Below are 19,722 nucleotides of genomic sequence, written 5' to 3'. Positions count from 1 at the left end.
TGATATGCATTATAGGTAATAACCCTCTTGTCATTCTAGTTATACTCTAGAGATGAGTTGTCTGCACAATTTCCCATTCAAGGTGATGAGAAATGCTTAAAGGGATTTACATATAGCATATGGTATGTGTTTGTGCCTATAGCAGGTACATAAAGATGCCATTAAAGAAGCAACTGTTTCTAATTAGGACAGCAGGACTTCTTTTTGACTGCAGATCCCGTGTAACAAATAAGTATGAAGTCATAAAAGAATAACACCCATATGTAGGACAAGAGGTAGAAATGCTGACCACTTCTCTATGATGTTCTTTTCCAATTTAGTTTCTTTTGGAATTTAAAACTTTGTCTCACTCTAAGCTTGATCTTATTTACAGTATCGGTTACAGGACTTGGAATTCGTGTCAATAAATCATTCTGCAAAACAGATGAATGCTGTAATTGCATTGATTTTTCAGCACAAATGGCATTGCAGTGAACTCAGAAATGTGGTATTCATAAGATGCAGCACACTATCCTTTTAAAAATAACTGCAGAAAGTACTTTTTTTTATTTCAAGATAAGCGTGAGAGAACATGATTTGCAGATGGTCTTTTAAATATTTAATATCTCTTTTCAGCAGAGTAAAGGGTAAGAAAAAGCTTACATTTGCCAAGACTGTTATACGTAGAATTATTCAACACTCTTCCAGGAAATGGGTAACACATATAATTTGCTTTAATTTGTTGATATTATTGGAATGTTTTTGATAACTGATCAGGTGTATGTTGGAGGCATGGACATGGGGATGTCCGAAAACAGCAGCACAAAACAACTGATAGCCCAAAAACTGACACAACAAAGGAGATGACCTCTTCTTTGTGACCTCCATTGTGCAATTTTAGATTTAAAAATGACACCAACGGCTCAAAAGAATCTTGAGCTGTACTGTATCATGATCAATGCCCCATCTGAATTGGTTATTTGTAGTGCCTAGGTATAACCTGCAGAAATGCAATGCATCTCAGCAATGCACACACTACAATTGGACCCTTTTTTATAACTTTACTTAAAGAATGTAGCTACTTAAAAGAGCATTTAGGCACTGGGATTCTTTATTATATTGGTCCCAATGACAATATATGGTAACTATTCATTGACTTTAAAGTTCCTCTGCTCTGCTGCCTCTGTTTTACATCAGTCGCTTGATAGGCAAGACATTTTTAAAAAATGGCCGCCTTCATATAGTGTGTAAGTTATAGTCACTTTATGAGACTTCATATAAATCTTCTAACTTAGCAGTCAAAAACAGACAAAACAATAAAACATCAGCTCCTTTTAAGTCACCCTTTGCTTCCAGTGAGTGTAAAAATGTATCTAGTAGTTATGTATGCAGTTCACATAGTATGGAAACTACCATTTTTGTATTGAAAAGCCATTAGCTCATGTCTTTATGGATCTAGCAGTTACAGTACAATAAACAGTAATAAGCTGATGGGATAGCAAATGCAGCTCACCGCTGAGTCAGCTTCACTTCATCAGTACTGCAGATTGTCTAGAAATTCTTGGTTTTCTTTTATCTTTGTGAATACTATAATATTTATTGCTGACATCCAGTGCAAGATATACTGTGGTTTGAGTATTACTTACGTGCCCTGCTAATTTTGTCTGTAGTGTTTTATGTTGCGTAAACATTTTGTATACTCTGCATTATAAATTGTAGGATTGGTTATAAAAAATAAATTAGGTGAAGCATTTTCTGTCTTCAGTGTATGTTACTAATTATTGTTTAATTACATTTTATTGCCCTTTTTATGATAGCTTACTTGTTAATGTATTCCTACTTCCTGCAACATGTGTTTATGTGAAGCCCTTATGTTTACAGACTGAATAGTTGCTGAAGTCACCCTTACTGGACTCTACATGTTAGTCATTCTTAGCAAACTATTACAAGTCTCTGCAACCAGAGGAAAGTGGCAGTGTGCAAGCAAGATATTTTATTCCCCTCCTACAACATAGAATCAATGAAAAAATGTGAAAAAATATGGTGTGAACATATACCGTGTTTCCCCGAAAATAAGACACTGTCTTATATTTTTTTGGGCTTCCAAAAACACACTAGGTCTTATTTTCAGGGTAGGTCTTATATACTTTTTTTAATGAAAAAAACACTTACCATATTCATGTAGAACAATGTACATTTGAGAGTTTTATATGGTGACCCAATTGTAAATTAAACTCTTCATTGATTCATTGCTACCGGTATTGGTTACTGAATTCAGCATTTCTCTTCTTGCACTGTTACTGTATTTTTTTTTTTTTTTTTTTTATACCGTAATTGTGCTGGTTAAAATAAAAAAAAAAAACTTACCTTATCAGAAGACGCGAGCCGAGTTCCTGGCTTCTGACAGGCGAAGTGCATGTAATATCACTCCGCCTGTGACAGGAGCCGGAACTACAAGGCAAGCATCGGCTTGTGCGGCTCCGGAGTGTGCACGCCCGCTGTCTCCCGCTCGGTGAGTATTTTTTTTTTTCTTTTTTCTACTAGGTCTTATTTTCGGGGTAGGTCTTATTTTCGGGGAAACACGGTACTTTAGAGTGAACTTGTGTCTCCCCATTATCAGAAGCCCAGAATAGCTGACACTAGCCTACATGTACCTATTGTTTTATCACAGGAAACCCCAATAAACTGAATAATCTTGTCTTTGCCAACTCCAAACTTTTACCAGCATAATCCTGCTTTAGTGGCCATTTGAGAGGTTCCTCATTTTTAGGTTCCTTGGCGGAGGAGAATTTTAAAGTCAAGCATCATAAGACATATACTTGTTTATCAAGAAGGCTTTTCATTTGCACACAAAATGTTTTGGACGGACTTTCCAAAGTTCTCTTTTAATTATTACTAAAAACTGCCACTGTGATGCTGCAAGTCAGGTGATATAGGTTTAACCACTGAAATGAATTGCTGTTGCCCAAGGAAACCCAGCTAAGAGAAAAAAAGTATAAATACTGAAACTGCTACATCTTCAAGGGCTTGACTATAGTGCTTCTATATTTCTCAGTACTATTAAGTAAACCTATTTATAAATAAATACAATTTTCTTAGAAAGTTCTAACCAATCGCTAAACTTTAAAAAAAAAAAAAAAAGTTTTAAAATTCATTTTGTGCATCAGGCCTGGCATATAAATAAACATCACATTTTGGGCCAGACAACAACTATGAGCCTTTCACGTCAGCAAAAATTTACATTTGGTTATGACAGCTGATGAGGAACATGCATGATGTGCATTTTTTTTCCCTATGCTTGCAATTTTAAATACAAGCACAATAATGTCATTGAACTTGTTTCAGAGCGGTGCCTTTTTATTTTTTGCAAGGGTGGTGGTGTGTGTGTGTGTGTGTGTGTGTGTGTGTGTGCGAGGGGGTGTGTGTGGGGGGGGGGGGGGGGTACACTCCTTTAAACTCTCATTTCCTAAAAGCATTTTTTGACAGTTCATATTGCAAACTGTACAAATACTACTTGGCCATTTCTGTTGACAGCGATGGAACACTAGAGGGCATCTGAGGGTTTTCTGCTAAGCAAGCTGCAAATGTTAATAAATTGTCTGAATGTTTAAACCAAGAAGCTTATTTTTCACAGCCTGGAAATTGTAACACAAGTAACCCTTTGAGCTCAATTTGAAAGCAAATAACAAAGCCAAACTTGTTCTACTTAGAAAATACAGAACATAGTTTTTTTTTTTCTGGCTTAACTAAAGATTTATCTTTTCTCAGGGAACCCAAGTGTTTGATAATGACCAACTGACAGTTGGTTGTGTGTTAATAATGTTTGAACTCGGAATATACATGCCATCGGGTATTAAAAAGCACTAAGAGGGAACAAAAAAATTAACTAAATAAAATGAGGTTACAGATCACAAACTTGGAGCGTATGTGTAAGAGGAATTAACTGCTAAATATCTATGACTCATCAAGGTTGCAATAAATAATTATTTTAATAAAGGCTGGGAATACTAGGGGATTTTTAGGAATGCTCACAGTATTTACAAAAAGAAACAACCTGTAAAAATAAAATTTGTTTGTGCTAGGACATGAAAGAGAGTAATTGCTTAAGAGATATAAGCGTCTGTATTCCTCCTGGCTGTATACTCAATTTCCTGTATATGCGCCTTTACAAAGCAAAAGATCTGGAATGTCCTTTAGGCACATTTATATTACATTACATCACAGTTACGTTTTATACATGAATATAAATAAAATACCATCCTCTTTACAATATTGTATGACTATAGAACATTTTTGTACAGTGCTACAGGGAACACTATTAAGAAAATAAAGACCTTAGAAATGTATATTATTCTACTGCCAGCATTCTCTATTGTACCTTCATTCATTTTCAAATTTCAGACATCACTTATCCTAACTTTTCCACCACTACTCTTCTGCCTCTTTGTAGTTCTCTTCATTGGCTTCCATTTCACCTTAGAAACAAATTTGAGCTCCTGTGCTTTTGCTATCCCACTTACCTTTCTGACCTGGTCGAAAAATACACCCCTAGCCACTCTCTCCACTCCTCCAATGCCCTGTTTTTGACTTCTTCACTCATAACCTCATCACATGCACGGCTCCATGACTTTTCGAGAGCTGCCCTGACTCTCAGGAATGGTCTTTCACGTCCCATTCAGCTTGCTCATTTAAAAGAGCACTCAAAACCCATCTTTTCAAACTTGCCTACCCATCTACTTCTGTCTTTTAAAACCCTCACTACTTCCGACCACTACCTATTGTATGCTGCTTCCCCACCTCCTAGATTGTAAGCTCTTCTGGGCAGGGTCCTCTCCTCCTGTGTCACTGTCTGTATTTGTCTGTCATTTACAACCTCTATTTATTGTACAGCTCTGTTTAATATGTTGGTGCTATATAAATACTGTCTTTTAATAATAATAATAATTTCACGAAATAAAATCCAAAGGCAAGTGCTTGCCTTATCTCTTATTCTTATTAGTCTGTGGTGTCAGCTAATTGGCTAGCATTGATCAGTCTCATTTATTGATATCCTGGTCAGTGGTAGGTGGCTTCTAAATCATCTAGGTTTATGTGATGATTCCAGTGATGAGGAAAGATGGAATGAACAGGCATGATATTTTGTAAATGCTTTTGATTTAGTAATGATGGTGCTGTGTTACTATTGGTAATCAGATTTCAGGAAACCTCTATGGAAAATGCAGGCGGATTTAAGTGTAATGTATTAATAACACTTACCTCAATGCTGTTCTTTTAAGACATGCTGCACTCCAAATACTACCTAGAGTAGAATGGGACCATTGGCTCAATGCGCCCAGGCCTTTAAAATTCTATTTGGTTTCTGAAAATACTCATTGCAATAAAAAATCAGAATACCCAGCACATAGTGACCATCCTAATTTAAAACATACCAGGGATAAGTAGAATGTGCAGTCCAGAAAAACTAAGCCTAACAATACCACTGCAGTCCCATTAGAATTTAGTAAGGGCAGTACAGAAGTATGTAAATACAGTACACCTCAGCTGTCCTTTCCATAGGCTTTCCCTGAAGTTCTTCTTTACTTTATCCTTGGTGCAGCCATTGTGGTTAATTAGTTGATGTATTCTAAAGCCATAAATATAAACAGAAGTCAGAGCTAATACAAATCCATTTCTACATGCTTTAAAAGTTCTATGGCTTTGACCTAGATCCTCCTGCACTTTTTTTTTTACACAGTTTTCCATACTCATGTGTGCACCTCATGTGTATATTTTTAGTATGTTAAATTAAACACTGGGAAGAAAATCATATCCTAGATGTTTGTGTACTGATTGTATAATATCTCTGTAATTCAGAAAGCTTTGAAATGGTTTGATGAAAGACATTTTGATACTCTGAATGCCTATTTAATCTCTGTCCGATGAAACTGACTGTTAATGCTCACTTATTAATAACTGCAATAATGTTGGACTAGCCCATTAGCTCTCAGAGCCCGTACTTTGATCTGAGATTGTTAAATCTAATAGTCAATGGCTTTTACTATTTGGCCAGCACTCAAAGCCTCCCATAGAGCATTTGTGCCAACTTGAAACACAAACACATAAAAAACACACACAGCAGGTGAAAGAGCTTGTGAAAGCAGAATTACTCAGATTGCACTCGCAGATAAATCTTTCATGGTGATCAGCTAAAGCCACTCTGGCAAAACATGTCACACTTTGTGTAATCTTAACTGACTCCAATTTCAGCTCTGCTATTTAGGAGCCAGGAACATTTCTCCTTTCTGTTTGTTGACTATAAAATAATTATCTAATATGGCATACAAATTAGATTTCACCAATTAAAAATACACAGGATACCAGTAATTTTAGTCGGGGTGCCTGCAGGAGGTTTGCCGCTTAAAAAAAACAATCTATAACATTGAAAGCTCGATTAAAAAAGCCCATTATCTGTAACACAAATGTACATTTTTATGGAAGGTCATTAAATAAGGTGCAGTAAATCTAGCTAAAACTAACTTAAGTTAGATGTAGAAACTTTACATGAATTTTGGCTGCTTAGGGTTGTTTGAAAATGCCTACGGTGTGTTCCCAGCTCGACCTGTGCAACATCCTATAAAAAGGTCGTACCTAGTCACATACTGTAATGCTGGATAAAGGATTGTCCAATAATTGGCCCTTGAATGGACGATGAACCAGTCTTGGCATGCTTAACATTCTAGTAGGTTGGATTTTGTTGTCTCTTGTGATTACCATAGACCTATATACCCTTTCCTGTCCTATATAACCTATCCACTGACCCACAATTTGGTGGCATTGTTCATCTTAACATTTTTTTTTTAATCCAAATAACATGAAGAATTCCCGTTATACAATGTTATAGAAAGTGGTATATTTGGGTCTTAGCTACCTTTATAAGGTGCTAGTGCAGATTCTCAGCAGGTGTTTAATACTTATTAGCCAGTATTTATATAGTGCGGACATATTACGCAGCGCTTTACAAGTCCATAATCACATCACTAGCTGTCCCTCAAAGAGGATCACAATCTAATGTCCCTACCTCATTCATATGTCTACTGTAATCTAAGGTCAATTTTGGGGTGAAGCCAATTACCTAACTGCAGGTTTTTGGGATGTGAGAGGAAACCGGAGCACCCAGAGAAAACCCTTATTTAATAAAGAGCATCATGCAATGTACAGAAAGACAGAGAAGCAGAGCATAATATCGCTACCAAATACCTATAGTAATCTAAAATCTAAATTATTATGTTTTGCATTGATTGATAAATAACCTGCTGTGATTTCCTACTTCATTTTATATCTGTATGTAACTGGAAAGCTGACAAAGGTCTTCAGAAGAATGTTGCAGTAAAGCAGACCTATACTCTCTGCTTATCTATCAATATAAGCTTGTGTAGGTGCTGCCAAAGTAAATTCAGATTAGGCGCAGTGCATGTTGGAGCTATTGAAGTGGTTGAACGGTCTGCCCAGTGCATCAGTTGTTACTGCAAGATATCGTCTTTGTGTGTGTGTTGTGGAGAGGACAAGTTGTCAAAGCAGAGTTGCAAGAATTGTGAAAGATCAAATGAAAAAGTAAAATTTTGCAAAGTTAAAATAAAAAAAAATGCTATCCTGAGAAATATTTTCTAATTGTTGTGATATAATAGATTACACTTTGGGTAGAGCACTGTAAATTATTGGCAGATTCTGATTGCTGGTGACAGTGAATATATTTTAATAAGTGAAGCCTGAAATACAGGAAATTGTGTCAGGTTTTAGAAAATTCAAGGGGAGCATATAAAATGTAATAAAATGCTCTAAATAGGACAACATTCATTTAGACAGTTTTGTTTTCTTTTCAGTTAGTGAATTAAAGATTTGTATAGCTTGATGCTTGCTCTGCCTTGCTATTTATTTTCTATCCAACAGAAAATGACAGCTGCAATTTGACTGATTGCTATGGATAATGTCTGCATTTTCATTCAGTTTTTAGAAATCATACCAAGTTTATTGAAATGTGACATTCTGCTTTGTGTCGCTTGTCTTTTTATTATAAATTGTTTTATAAAAAATAGTATAGATTACATCTACACTGATTATATAAAATAAGCGCTGTGCATTTTTATTTACACAACCAATGTTTCTGATAAATACTCAGTGTTAATGGGGTCCCTAAGCTTACCACAGTATGAAGGATTTCCCAAAAAGCAAATGCAGGTGGCCGTTCCTATTCCTTTGAATATTTATAGCATAAAAGAATGATGGTATAGATGCATATAGCGGGCTATTTAAAAAAAAAAAAAAAAAAAAAAAAGTTCACACTTTAGTTTTAAGGGAGTTTTCAAACAATAGGCCTGATTTTTTTTAAAGCTTTCCTGGAGGCTGGGGAGGATACACGTTCGTCGGTGAAACTTGGGTGATCCAGCAAACCTGGAATAGATTTCCTAAAAGTCATTTGCTATTTATTAGCAAACATTTTCATTCCTGGACCAGATCCATTCCAGGTTTGCTGGATCGCCCAGCTTCACTGATGAAAGTGTATCTTCTCCAGTCTTGGAGAGCTTTATTAAATCAGGCCCATTGTATAAAGCCAATGCTGTTGTATGAATAATGCAAAAAATAAAGTTTTAAAAGCTTTTTATGAGCCAGTGTTTTGGGGCTATTTTTTATTTTTATTTTTTGCAATTTTTGATACATAACACAAAATAACTTTTTATTACCTATACATTTACAAGGTCACTCCCTTTGATTTAGCTGTATAGAACAATGCAGGTTGTATATTAGATTCCAGGTAATAGCATTATACCTAGTTACCCTAATACTTCCAATGCATTTGGAGCCCAATTTCTTGTCTATTGCCTCTACTTTTTATGAGCACTCCTAGGTCTCTGGAATGCCCTTTGCTTCTTATTCTGGTAATATCTTTCCAATGTTTTAGCATTAGGAAGATGTTTTAAGTCACATATTAACAGAGAGATGGCCTATTCAACAACAGGGCCGGTATCTTATTTTTTTTATATTATTTATATATTTTATTACATGTCGTTTATCAGCCTACTTTTTAAAAATCAGAGGAATTTTTAAATGTCTCTATGTTCTATCCTTCCCTGGGGAAGCATGTTGGGACAGAGCAACCCTATGCTTTGGATTCCCTTTGAGATGATTAAAAAATCAGATCCTCCTATAGTGTATATCATGCTATTACTCCTTATGTGCTGATTATTAGCTCAGTTGAGCCGTGTATATCTTAGAACAGTGGTCGCCAATCGGTGCTCTGCTAGAAAATTTTGGTGGTCCATAGACCATGTCTCCTGTACTGATCGCAGGCCCTGAGCGGTGGGCGGTTTGTGTCACTGGACTCGGAGTGGGCAGGTTCTGGCATCATGACGTCACTCTAGGGAAATTAGTGCTTTGTGACGTCCAAAAGGTTGGCGACCACTGGCTTAGAATGCTACATATCTTTATCAAGTAAATCACGTATTTACATGCCATTAAAAGCCGTTTCTCCTTTTTTCTTTCACATGTTTTTGCTATAGCAAATATCTTCTTTTTTTTTTTTGTATTTTTATACATGTGGTTTATTTACTGTTATTATTGTTTAGTTAATCAGTGAATAATACCGGTGGTGATACTATGTCATCATCAGTAAAGTTTTGGAAAAATTGCAAATCACCCTCCATTTGGAAACCTTGATTTTCTCTTCTGTGAAGTTCCAGTGAAATCTATTTCCTCAGTTTGTATACTTCCAACTGTAACGTCACACCCCAGTAATGATCACAATCATCTTTGAGTAATTACACAAACGTAAACACTAGGATTTTTGTATCCGGGTAGTGACTTCTAGCAGTTGTTAGATATCGTACTATGCAGACAATGACAATACTCATGCAACAAATGACTGCAAACAAATAAAGGTCACTGAAGGATTTTTCCCACAATAACTGATTCCTCTGAAGTGCTCTCTGACCTCCGTGTAATCACAGAACTTGAATTGTTTGGCAATGGTCCCTAATTAGATTTGCATTAGAGAGCAAAGGTTGCTGGGAAAATTGGGTCAGGGAGCAGAATGATTACAACAGTCATCATATCAGCTTAAAAGTAATGCATAATGTAACTGTTCTTCTGTTGATTTATTAACCTTTGACTGAATGCCTGATCTTTTTGTTAGTGATCAGACTGGTAACGGGCATGGGTTATTTGGTCATTTATTGACCAATATTATTATAGATATACTAACACACATAAAAAAATGAAAAATTGCTGTCAGTAATATTTATAAGATTGTAATGTTACTTTAAGTTTAATCATCACTATGTATATTGAGCTATAGAGAAGTAGGTGGGTACAGTTTGTTCAAACAATGTCATGATAGAAAAATGCCGAGTGCATCTATCTGCAACACACTGAATGAAAGCTAGGTCATTTATTGTTCAGCACAGATTATTTCTGACAGTTTCTATACAATCTGAAAACAAATTCTGTTGAGAAACAATTTTCTCCAGGCCCACTATGTAAATTGTGAGGCTTTTAGCCTTACTGTATGTGCTTCTCTACAGAATCTGTTCTGTACACTAAGATTTTCTTTTTTTAATATTGCACCCTTGATATTACTTTAGTCATGCATCATTTGTAACACAGCTTAAACCAAGCAATAGTGGTTAGTGTGATTGTTATCATGTTTAGATTTGTTTTTTTAATAAAACTTAAATAAGATATATAAAGAAGGAAATTACAGTTACTTGTGGTCTACATGGCTTCCAAGAGGAATTAAATGTTAAGTTGCAGTGAGTGGGCAGAATAAAGAATGTTGTTTTGCTTTGAAAGCTGTCAATGATTATAGCACATTTTTAGTCTTTGTACTAATAAACAATTCAGTGTGTAGAAAGGTGGAATGTCGGCTACACTAGTTTTTGTAAAAAGACAAAAAAAAATTTTTTTCCCTAAATGCTTTTTGTATGATGTGTTGTCTGTGTATCCTTATGAAGAGAGATAATCCTAGATTGTAAGCTCTTCTGGGCAGTGACCTCTCCTCCTCCTGTGTCACTGTTTGTATCTGTCTGTCATTTGCAACCTCTATTTAATGTACAGCGCTGCTAATATGTTGGCTCCATATAAATCCGGTTTATTCTTAATGTGGCCTAGCAGGTCACTATATCTCTTCCACTATACACACAGCCTGGAAAATCTTTAATATCTATATAGATTTCCTATTGAATTCAGCTGAATATATAATCAGGTGTAATTGAGTTTATAGTGCTTTATTTCTGCATATGTAGTTTTTTAGGTGCTCCTAATAGCCAAGTGACTAAATTGCATGTCTGTAATTCTTTGGACTATAAAAGATCTAACTCATGGCAAATGGTAAACTTTACTTTACAAACTTTGAATCTTAAGAATAAATTCCCCAGCACTGAATAGTCTGTTGTACGTATTAGTGTGGGCATTGGCAAACTTGGCAAAAACAAGTTACTTATCGTATTAGTGAACTGCTGTGTGCCCAGCACTATTTTCTTCATGACTGATCAACTTTAAACAAAGATGTCCGCTTGATCCTAGTTATATAGGAGTATGTTAGGGGACATTTGTAAGAGAATTTCTTCCTGTTCTTGAATTAACCTCCTTGGCGGTATTCCCGAGTGTGGCTCGAGGTTCATTTTCAGTACACCCCGAGCCACACTTGGAGTTGAATTGCAAGTTAGTTTTAATGTTTACCTGGTGCCTACTTGCCTGCGTCGGCCTCCAGCGATGCCCACGTGGCATCTGCATGTGAACATTGGGGATGTGAGGCCAGGGGATGCAGATGCCTGGCCATGCGAGAGTGTGGCTGGGGGGCAGGACTGTGCAGCTGGGAAGCGGGACCAGGCGGGAAATTCAAAATAATGTACAGCTTTGACATAAAAAAAAAACTTCTTAGACCCCCAGGGAGGTTAATACTCCTAAGATGTTTGCTAAGCTTCATAATGATTGCTAGAGTCACAACTTTAAGAAAAGTCATTCTTTTAATGCAAAAGTGTATAATATTTTAACCAGTTATTACTTAAAAAAAAAAAAAAAGGAATGTTCTGCCTAGGGGCAAGCATTAAAAGGTGTCAGGTATTACTTTTGTTAGCCAGAACTGCCTATTCTGCGTGTCCTTTTAATACTACTTCACTTTGTTAGATATTGTCAAGTCATGCTTTAATACCCCTGGCCAGCAATGTGCCTCAGTGGCCAATAGGGGGCGCATTTATTTGACAAGGATTGTTGGGTAGATGTTTTCTCTAATGGGCATGCATTTAACTTGAAATTTAGCCGCAAAATAAAACCATGATCTGAGCAACGCACAAAAAAGGTTTTGTGGCTAGCAAGTCTAATACATCTGTAATATCCAAACAAAAAGTATTACCTAAGGTTGGGCTTTGAAACGGTATCAAACCCCAACCATATTATAGAACATTTCAGTTTCCCATAGAAATTTTGGAATGTCCGCACTTAATGAGCAATATTTATAGCCATTTTGTTACTCTAGTACTGAAGGTGTATTAGGAGGACCGAACACCTCCCCATCTTCTCTTCTCCATAAAATAGATATGATTTCTGTGGTCCTAGGCGCTTCCTAATGACAATGTTTAAAACAGTTGCACAGATTTTATTAGATTTTTGGCAGGATCGGGGGTTTAACAGATTTCAAGAATATATTTAATACACCAAAGAGAGCAAATAGGAGTTCATTGCTAAGGTTTATATTAGGCGGAGTATATTATATTGCTGCTTTTTTTTTTTTTTTGCTGATGCTGGACTGTTCACATACATGTAATGATGTATTCTGGGAAGTTGTCCACTTTTTTTTATTCTCTATTGTTCCTTTTTGACAGAGACATATGACATTGTTATTCATTTGTGTACTTTTCAATAGGTAATACGAAAATTATTTCTCGCTCTTCAGTCTTTTACCTGAGCTGTTTGTGGTATAAAAACGTAAAATGTAAACTAAATGACACATTCTAGGATGTTCAGAGTTTCCATCAATTACAGTTTTTAATATAATGATGTGGTGGAGAGTTTTGAGATTTTCCTTTTAAGTCAAAACAAGAAAAAAAAATTCTGTTAATAAAAAAAAGCAAAAAAAAAAAACTCTAAAAGTTAAAAGTGAAGGAATCATTGTGTGAATGGAAGGTGTAAGGACCACATCACGTTTCTGTCACTGGAAACAATCTTTAGTAATTGAGTAACATACAAACAGCACTGTACTCTTCTATGGAGAAAGAAGGGGGGGGAGGATGAGGGAGATGCTCCCGCTGTGTCCTCTCCTATATAAAATGATTTCGGTCACCCTCAGTTGGTTGCTTGGTATTTCACCACAGCGATTGCTAAACATTGTGATTAGAGTAAGCCCCTTTGAGGGCAGCTAGTGACATGACTGTGAACTTTGTACAGCACTGTGTAATATGTCGGCGCTATATAAATACTGCGTAATAATAATAATAGTAGGACGGCCATATGTACGCATGTTCGTGATCATTTAGGATGACATTTATCTTGCGCAGTGTTGTCAATCAAAGTTTAATGAAACCCTAAGGTTCCTCCTGAGATTGTTAGGAGTTCCTTGAGCAATAAGCTCCCAAATAAGACCCAAATAAACTTTTTGACTGTTAGGGTGACATTCTCCCTCTTGGCCAGCAATGTAAGAAACATTCTTCCCACTGACCACCACACTAATATATATTGTGAGCTGTGGATATAATAATTATAGAAGTACTCAAGTCTTAAAATTATTTCAAGTGTTCTCAATGATAAAAAGAAACACTGATTGAACTTGTACAAGTAGCTTAAGAAATGTGGACAGATATAAATCTTTCAGCAAGCATTCACCAATGAAGCTTATTTGAACAATCTTTCCTTCTTTCTGACGGGCAGAATCTTTTGACTGAATGCAGGTTTTAAAAAACTAGTTAATAGTTTTCACTTTCTATTAGACCCTGGGGTTTTTTTTTCCTTATCCTTTATTGTTACGCCGACTGTTGGATGTGTCAAACACATGAGACCGCTTAGAGGTCAAAGGAAAAAAAAAATAATTAAGGCAAAAAGTCCTAACCTACATTTAAAAGGTGGTGTAGTGCAGCCCCAACTGGCAGCCAGCTAAAGTCATCCCACTCCTAAGCCACTAATGTAATCTGTGTTTATACCAGTAATGTACTGTAGCTAGGGGGAGGGGAGTTGTAAGCTCACAGCAGCTACTCAAAGTGTTCATTTTGTGTTAAGCTCACATCCCCACCAAGTCGAGACTTCAGGGATTTAATGGCCAGTCAAATGCAGTGTAGCATTGATGAGAACTGATATAAATGAGACAGATGCTATTCGCCTGGAATGGGTAAATGTTCTTTTTTATCTCTTCTTCCCATCCTGAATTTGCATGTTTGATAGTAGCATGTAGGCTTGCTTACAATGGGTAAACTTTAAGCAAGGCTGGATGTTTTTTTATTAATTGTTGCTGCTTGTGTTTTCATACAAGATGCCTGGACACTGTAACCTCCATCCTCATGCAGCTAATTCATACACAGGGACAGGAAAATATCTCTAAATTCAAAGCTGTGAGTGCCAAATTGCACAGTATTTGCAGACTGATTAAAATGTAAATGTAACATGTCAAGAGCTTTGCCAGTTCTCTGTGTGACAAATTTAAAGTGAAAAAACAATTAGTGAAAGACGATAGATCTCCTACAGATTCAGTTGTGACAGCTTTTCTCTTATTTTTTTTTTGGTGCTGGTGGGGGCAGAGTGAAGGTTTGAATAACATCTACCAAAAAAATATTGTAATCCCTTAAATCAATATGTCATACCGTCACTAGCTTATGATTGATTTGTCATTCAGATTTCAGCTTGTCATAGTGTATTAATGTATTGTATTGTATTAATGCTTGTATTAATGCTTACCATGTAATGTGAATTCAGAGAGGGCTGATAGGCAATAATCATATTTTATTTCAGAAAAGAAAAAAAAGCGGTGGCATGTGCTACTATTTGAAGTGCTTGATCTAATCCTTCATTCAGTTAATAAATATGTATAACTTTTTGATTGATTTGAGTCACTTGTCCTATCATGTGTAAATAATAGGGAGGACTTAGATACTGCCTGGTAGTACCCAATCTAATAATCATGTATATTATTGGTTCATGCTTGCAGATGTATTGCGTTGGCAACTTGTATGAATGTATCACTTGCATCATTGAAACCTAGCAACCAATCAGGAAACGCATTTCAAAGTTATGACTTCTTTAAAGTGATGTTGTTTATAACTTGTACCATTCACATGCTCCAGTCACGGTTATACTCACGCTATGATTAGATGATCATGATGCTGTCTTGTATTGTTCAGGAAGCTTCTGATATATTTATTATACTGTTGGTTGGCATCTTTAGTTGCTACGGGATATCACACCCCACGTTTGACCTTTGCATTTTATTGTTTTATTATGTAAGTGCTTGCTATTTTTAGACCACTTCTGATTAAATTGATGTCGTGCATGGGTAGTTTGAATTGTCGTCTCGTCTGTATTTGTCAATAACATAAAAGCATGTCAAGAAGAAAACATGTTTGTTTTTCTCTGTATGCGCTGCTTTTTTTTTTTTTTTTCTTAATTGGTTGCAAAGCAACAAAGCAATAATTCCAAAGGAAGTAATTTTCTGCTTAGATTGTTATCAGCACGTCATAATAACATGAAACATCCTATATGATTCTTCAATATTACTGAACATGATCTCCAGTCTAAGCAATTAGAAGTAATGATAGAAAATACATGTGGAAGTATATAGTAAATAAACAAGAGACGCCAAAATCGCTCCCTGTGTTGTTTAGTATTTAGCTACTATCCCAGTGGTATTTAGGCACAATTGAAGCAATTTACATATAATTAATGCATTTCATTCTAGAGCATGTCACAATTAGCTGCCAATCATCTGGGCGCTGCTTAAGCAAGGCCAGCGTTGGGTTTGTTTGTTCATTGGCCGCTATAAAAGTATTTTAGAATTGATCATTGTTGGAAATGATATTTTTATTAAAAGTTATAAAAAGTGGATTTTATTATGGAAGATAACGGTCCTTACTAGATATAGTTCAAAAGACTGCAAGGATTTTTAGTAAATTTCACTGCTTAGCCTGACTTGTGCCAACTTCTCCAAATCTGATTATGCATTCAGTCACTCCCATGTTCAAAGTAGAAGGGGCCTCCTGCTGTGGTTATGATTGGTCCTTGTGCTTTGGAAGCTAGGAAAAGCAATGAACCAATCATGAGCTGAAAACCACAACTCGTGCTAAACCGTCCCGCCCATCATGTTTATTTTATTGGTTGGTAAGGAAATATTGGTTATTTGTAGACTGAACAAGGGCATTGTACTATTATTAAAGTGGAACCCCCGTGAAAGATATCAGGATGCAAATTAATAATACAATAAAGGATAAAAGCGGAAAAACACTTTTTTCTGTATGCCGCTTCAAGATTCTGTTTTCTGCCACTAGATGTCATTGAATTCACTTCTTCTGAGCTCAACTTTCAGAACCCATTCAAGCCTGTGATTGGACAGTAAAGCAGCGCAGTGATGGAGCTCATTCTTTTCTAACTCTTCCTCTGCTGTCTTTACCTATCATAATTCTTCTATTCAGCATATAAACTGATTGGCTCCTTGTTTTGGTTCTCCCTTTCGCATGCCTGCCTTGCTGTACAGGGACTACAAGAGGCTAAATACTAATATACTCAGGCACCTACATTGCTTGTACTTTTAATTTAATAAATATTTGGAATATATTGTTTATGATATAATTGTATTTATTATCTGTCTAGAGAATAAAATATTACCAAAAATAGCTAACAAATAGCGCTGTTCCAAAACAGATTAATGGGTTTTGTGAAAGGTATAATGAAGTTCTAAATAATAGCAAATAAAAACAGACAACATATATTAGTAATAACTACAAATTCTAATTGTGCCATAAAATTAATGTGCTAAATTTAGCTCAAAGTTTGAAATATAAAGTGAATGGAATAAAACAATGTGGGCTGCGGGTGTGATCTATACACATGTTGATAATTATATCTTGTTCGCTAGTTCGCGTGCAAGAGATATTTTTTTTTAAATAAGTTTGAAAGTTAATAAAGTTAGACATAAAAGCCTGTAATGGTATTTATTATCCTTTAAATTTTGGAATTGTAAATGAAACAATGTGTTCTGTTGGTCTATACATTTTTGTAATGGAATGGTGAGTGTGCCAAAGGGCCGAAACATATTTTACTATGGTTCCCTGTGGTAACACTTTATTACACATTACCTTGCCGTTCACTCCAATTCACTAAAACAACTAGCTCCATGCACATGCTCCTTACAAGTATTGTGATGCTTCAAGACACATGTGATTTGACATACAATTATTTGTCTGGTTTACATATATGCATGGTGGCAAGACATAAAGAATAAAACCTATGGGGCATGAGTCATATCAATGAATGGGATAAAACCACATGGTACACAGTGCTTAAACCAGAAATTTTTTAAGCTGGGTGGGAAGAAATTGTAGGCGGATGGTGCCCCATGTATTGTGACCAAACTCATCAGTGACCACCCAAAAACAGCCAGATGGTTGCTGAAAAGGGCCGGGTGGTGCACCCGGTTAAAAATGGCTCCATGCAACAGGTCATTTCCTCTTGGCCAAACTTCATTTGGAAAATGTAAGGTCTTACTGCTTTAAATGCTGAGTACAGATTTTGGGGAAAACACGCATAAGCATAATAAACTGTAAAGCTGGCTTTAAAGCTATGATCTGTGCCCAATGGGAAACCTTCAACTATCTATTAATACGTCTGGGGAAAATATTTAAACACCTTTAACCTGAGATATTGCTATGTCTGCTATGTAAAGTAAGAGTTGCACATTTCCAGCTAGGTCTGCTGTAATGATCTGGGCAGATATTAGGGCTTATTACAGGTGAAGCTGGTATTGATTTTTTTTTTTTTTTTTATGTATAGAATTTTAAAGCAAATAGGCAGGCTGATTAGCTTACTAGCTTATCAGTAGTACCAGAGCACATTACTTCAAATGATTCTCTAAAGTTTATACTTCATTTGAGAATATTATTTTTGGTAGGCTTGATGCCAAATATAGACCACGCAGGTGCTTCTTTTTACCCATGGAAACTAGTGCTGTTTATAAAGTTAATTTTGTCGTCAGTGAAATTGAGATGAAAGTATATTATCAAACCAGACAGTCATGAATGTAATGGGTGGAACCAATTCAGTGTTTGTGCAGTTGTAGAACAAAATGTGTGTGCTTGTAGCTAAAGTTGAAGTTGACCTGTTCATTGAGATCATTTGAAGAGAAATTACTCGGATGCGAGTTTCTCATACTTTAGGTACATATAAATCCCTGTTATTAGCAACACTTCATCCAGATTCTTCCTGTAGTGGCTGCTTGTACAGTGTTCTCCCAAGCCCCCTTTAGCCGGGGTAACACCCGGCATTTTTCAGTAACCAGCCGGCTGGTTTTGAGTAGCTACTGATAAGTTGGTTCACAATACAGGGGCTGCCACCCACCTAAAATTTCTTCCCTCCTGGCTTAAAAAAAAATTCTGGGTTGAACACTGTTGTAGATATATCAACACCCAGGAGATATACTGACATATTTCCTAACATGAAGTTGTAATAATTTTGTTTTACAGTTCATGGGAAGTCACAGACAAAAGTAAACAGTAGAGAAATAAAAAGAAAGTTGTGATATTTGCGTTTTTGACTTGGCCTTTTAACTATATTATTTTTTTTATCCTCCTATTTGTATGGTCTGACGTCCATTGTTTTATTCATTGATTTTAAAATGGTTTTAAAATGATTTTTGGATGTGTTTATAATGCTATACATTATTGTATTTGTTTTTTTCTTTTTATATATTATCATATACAATTTACAAAAATCCCCCATTTATCTCATCTAAAGAATTTTTTTAAAGAGCATCTGGATGTTCTGCAGACTACTGGAACATACACAGATGATTTTTGTTTGTTTTTTGAAGTTTAAACACCACTAATGTAGTGTTTTCCTTACAGCAGACTCATGAACAGAGATGTTAAAGTTCTGATACTTGCAGATCCTTAGATGTCATCAAAGCAACCTTTGCCACTTGTTTTACCCTTGCCATGGCATTTTTAGGACACTTGCATGTTAGAAGAGTAGCAGTATTATTTGTAAGACACTTTGATACATATTACATTTCAACACATTCTGTAGAGCATATAGTACAGCAGAAATGCTCATTTCCAAACCTGAACTGAGAACACCAACTGAATCATCGATTAGGAAAAGCTGCCTGGTATTCTTTAAAGATGTAATTATTGTAGAGGTTTATGTACTATTTTCAATCAATGACCGTGCTTTGTAAAGCGCTGTGTTAATTATGACCCATGTACAGTTAGTTGGAAAACTTTTATATAGTCAGTATCTTTTTTTTTTTTTTTTTTTTTTTTTTTTTTTTTTTTTTTTTTACAGAAATGATATAGAGAAAGTTTAAAAGCTCATAAATAAACAGCAGTTATTGAAAGTCTACGTATTTCTAGTAAATGATTAGTCACTCGTGTAAATTTCAGCAATGAGTCAAGTCAGTTTACATTATAAAGTTGAGCTCATAATCAAGATTGTGATACAATTCTTCAGCTCTTTAGTAGCTGTGATAGGCTAAGTACCAGAAAGGTCATTATTAGTCATCTCTTCATAGTAACTATAATTCAT

At 35.8% G+C, this 19,722-nt stretch overlaps 1 protein-coding gene across 2 annotated transcripts in view; it reads left to right on the top strand.

The window, feature by feature from the left end:
* ARID5B (AT-rich interaction domain 5B) overlaps positions 1 to 19,722 on the top strand; it is a 176,895-nt gene that overhangs the window by 119,234 nt on the left and 37,939 nt on the right. Inside the window, exon 1 of one of the 2 annotated variants that reach the window (XM_072423123.1) lies at positions 14,175 to 14,326. The exons of the other annotated variant lie outside the window; for it this stretch is intronic. Coding sequence (XP_072279224.1) covers positions 14,323 to 14,326 — 4 coding nt within the window. The 5' untranslated portion in view covers positions 14,175 to 14,322. Of the gene's footprint in view, positions 1 to 14,174; positions 14,327 to 19,722 lie in introns of those variants that run through there. 2 annotated transcript variants of the gene reach the window in all.

Source organism: Pyxicephalus adspersus, chromosome 10 (genome assembly GCF_032062135.1).
Source record: "Pyxicephalus adspersus chromosome 10, UCB_Pads_2.0, whole genome shotgun sequence".
NCBI classification, from domain to species: Eukaryota; Metazoa; Chordata; class Amphibia; order Anura; family Pyxicephalidae; genus Pyxicephalus; species Pyxicephalus adspersus.
The sequence above is the reverse complement of the archived record's forward strand: the minus strand, read 5'-3'. Positions and strand labels throughout refer to the sequence as shown.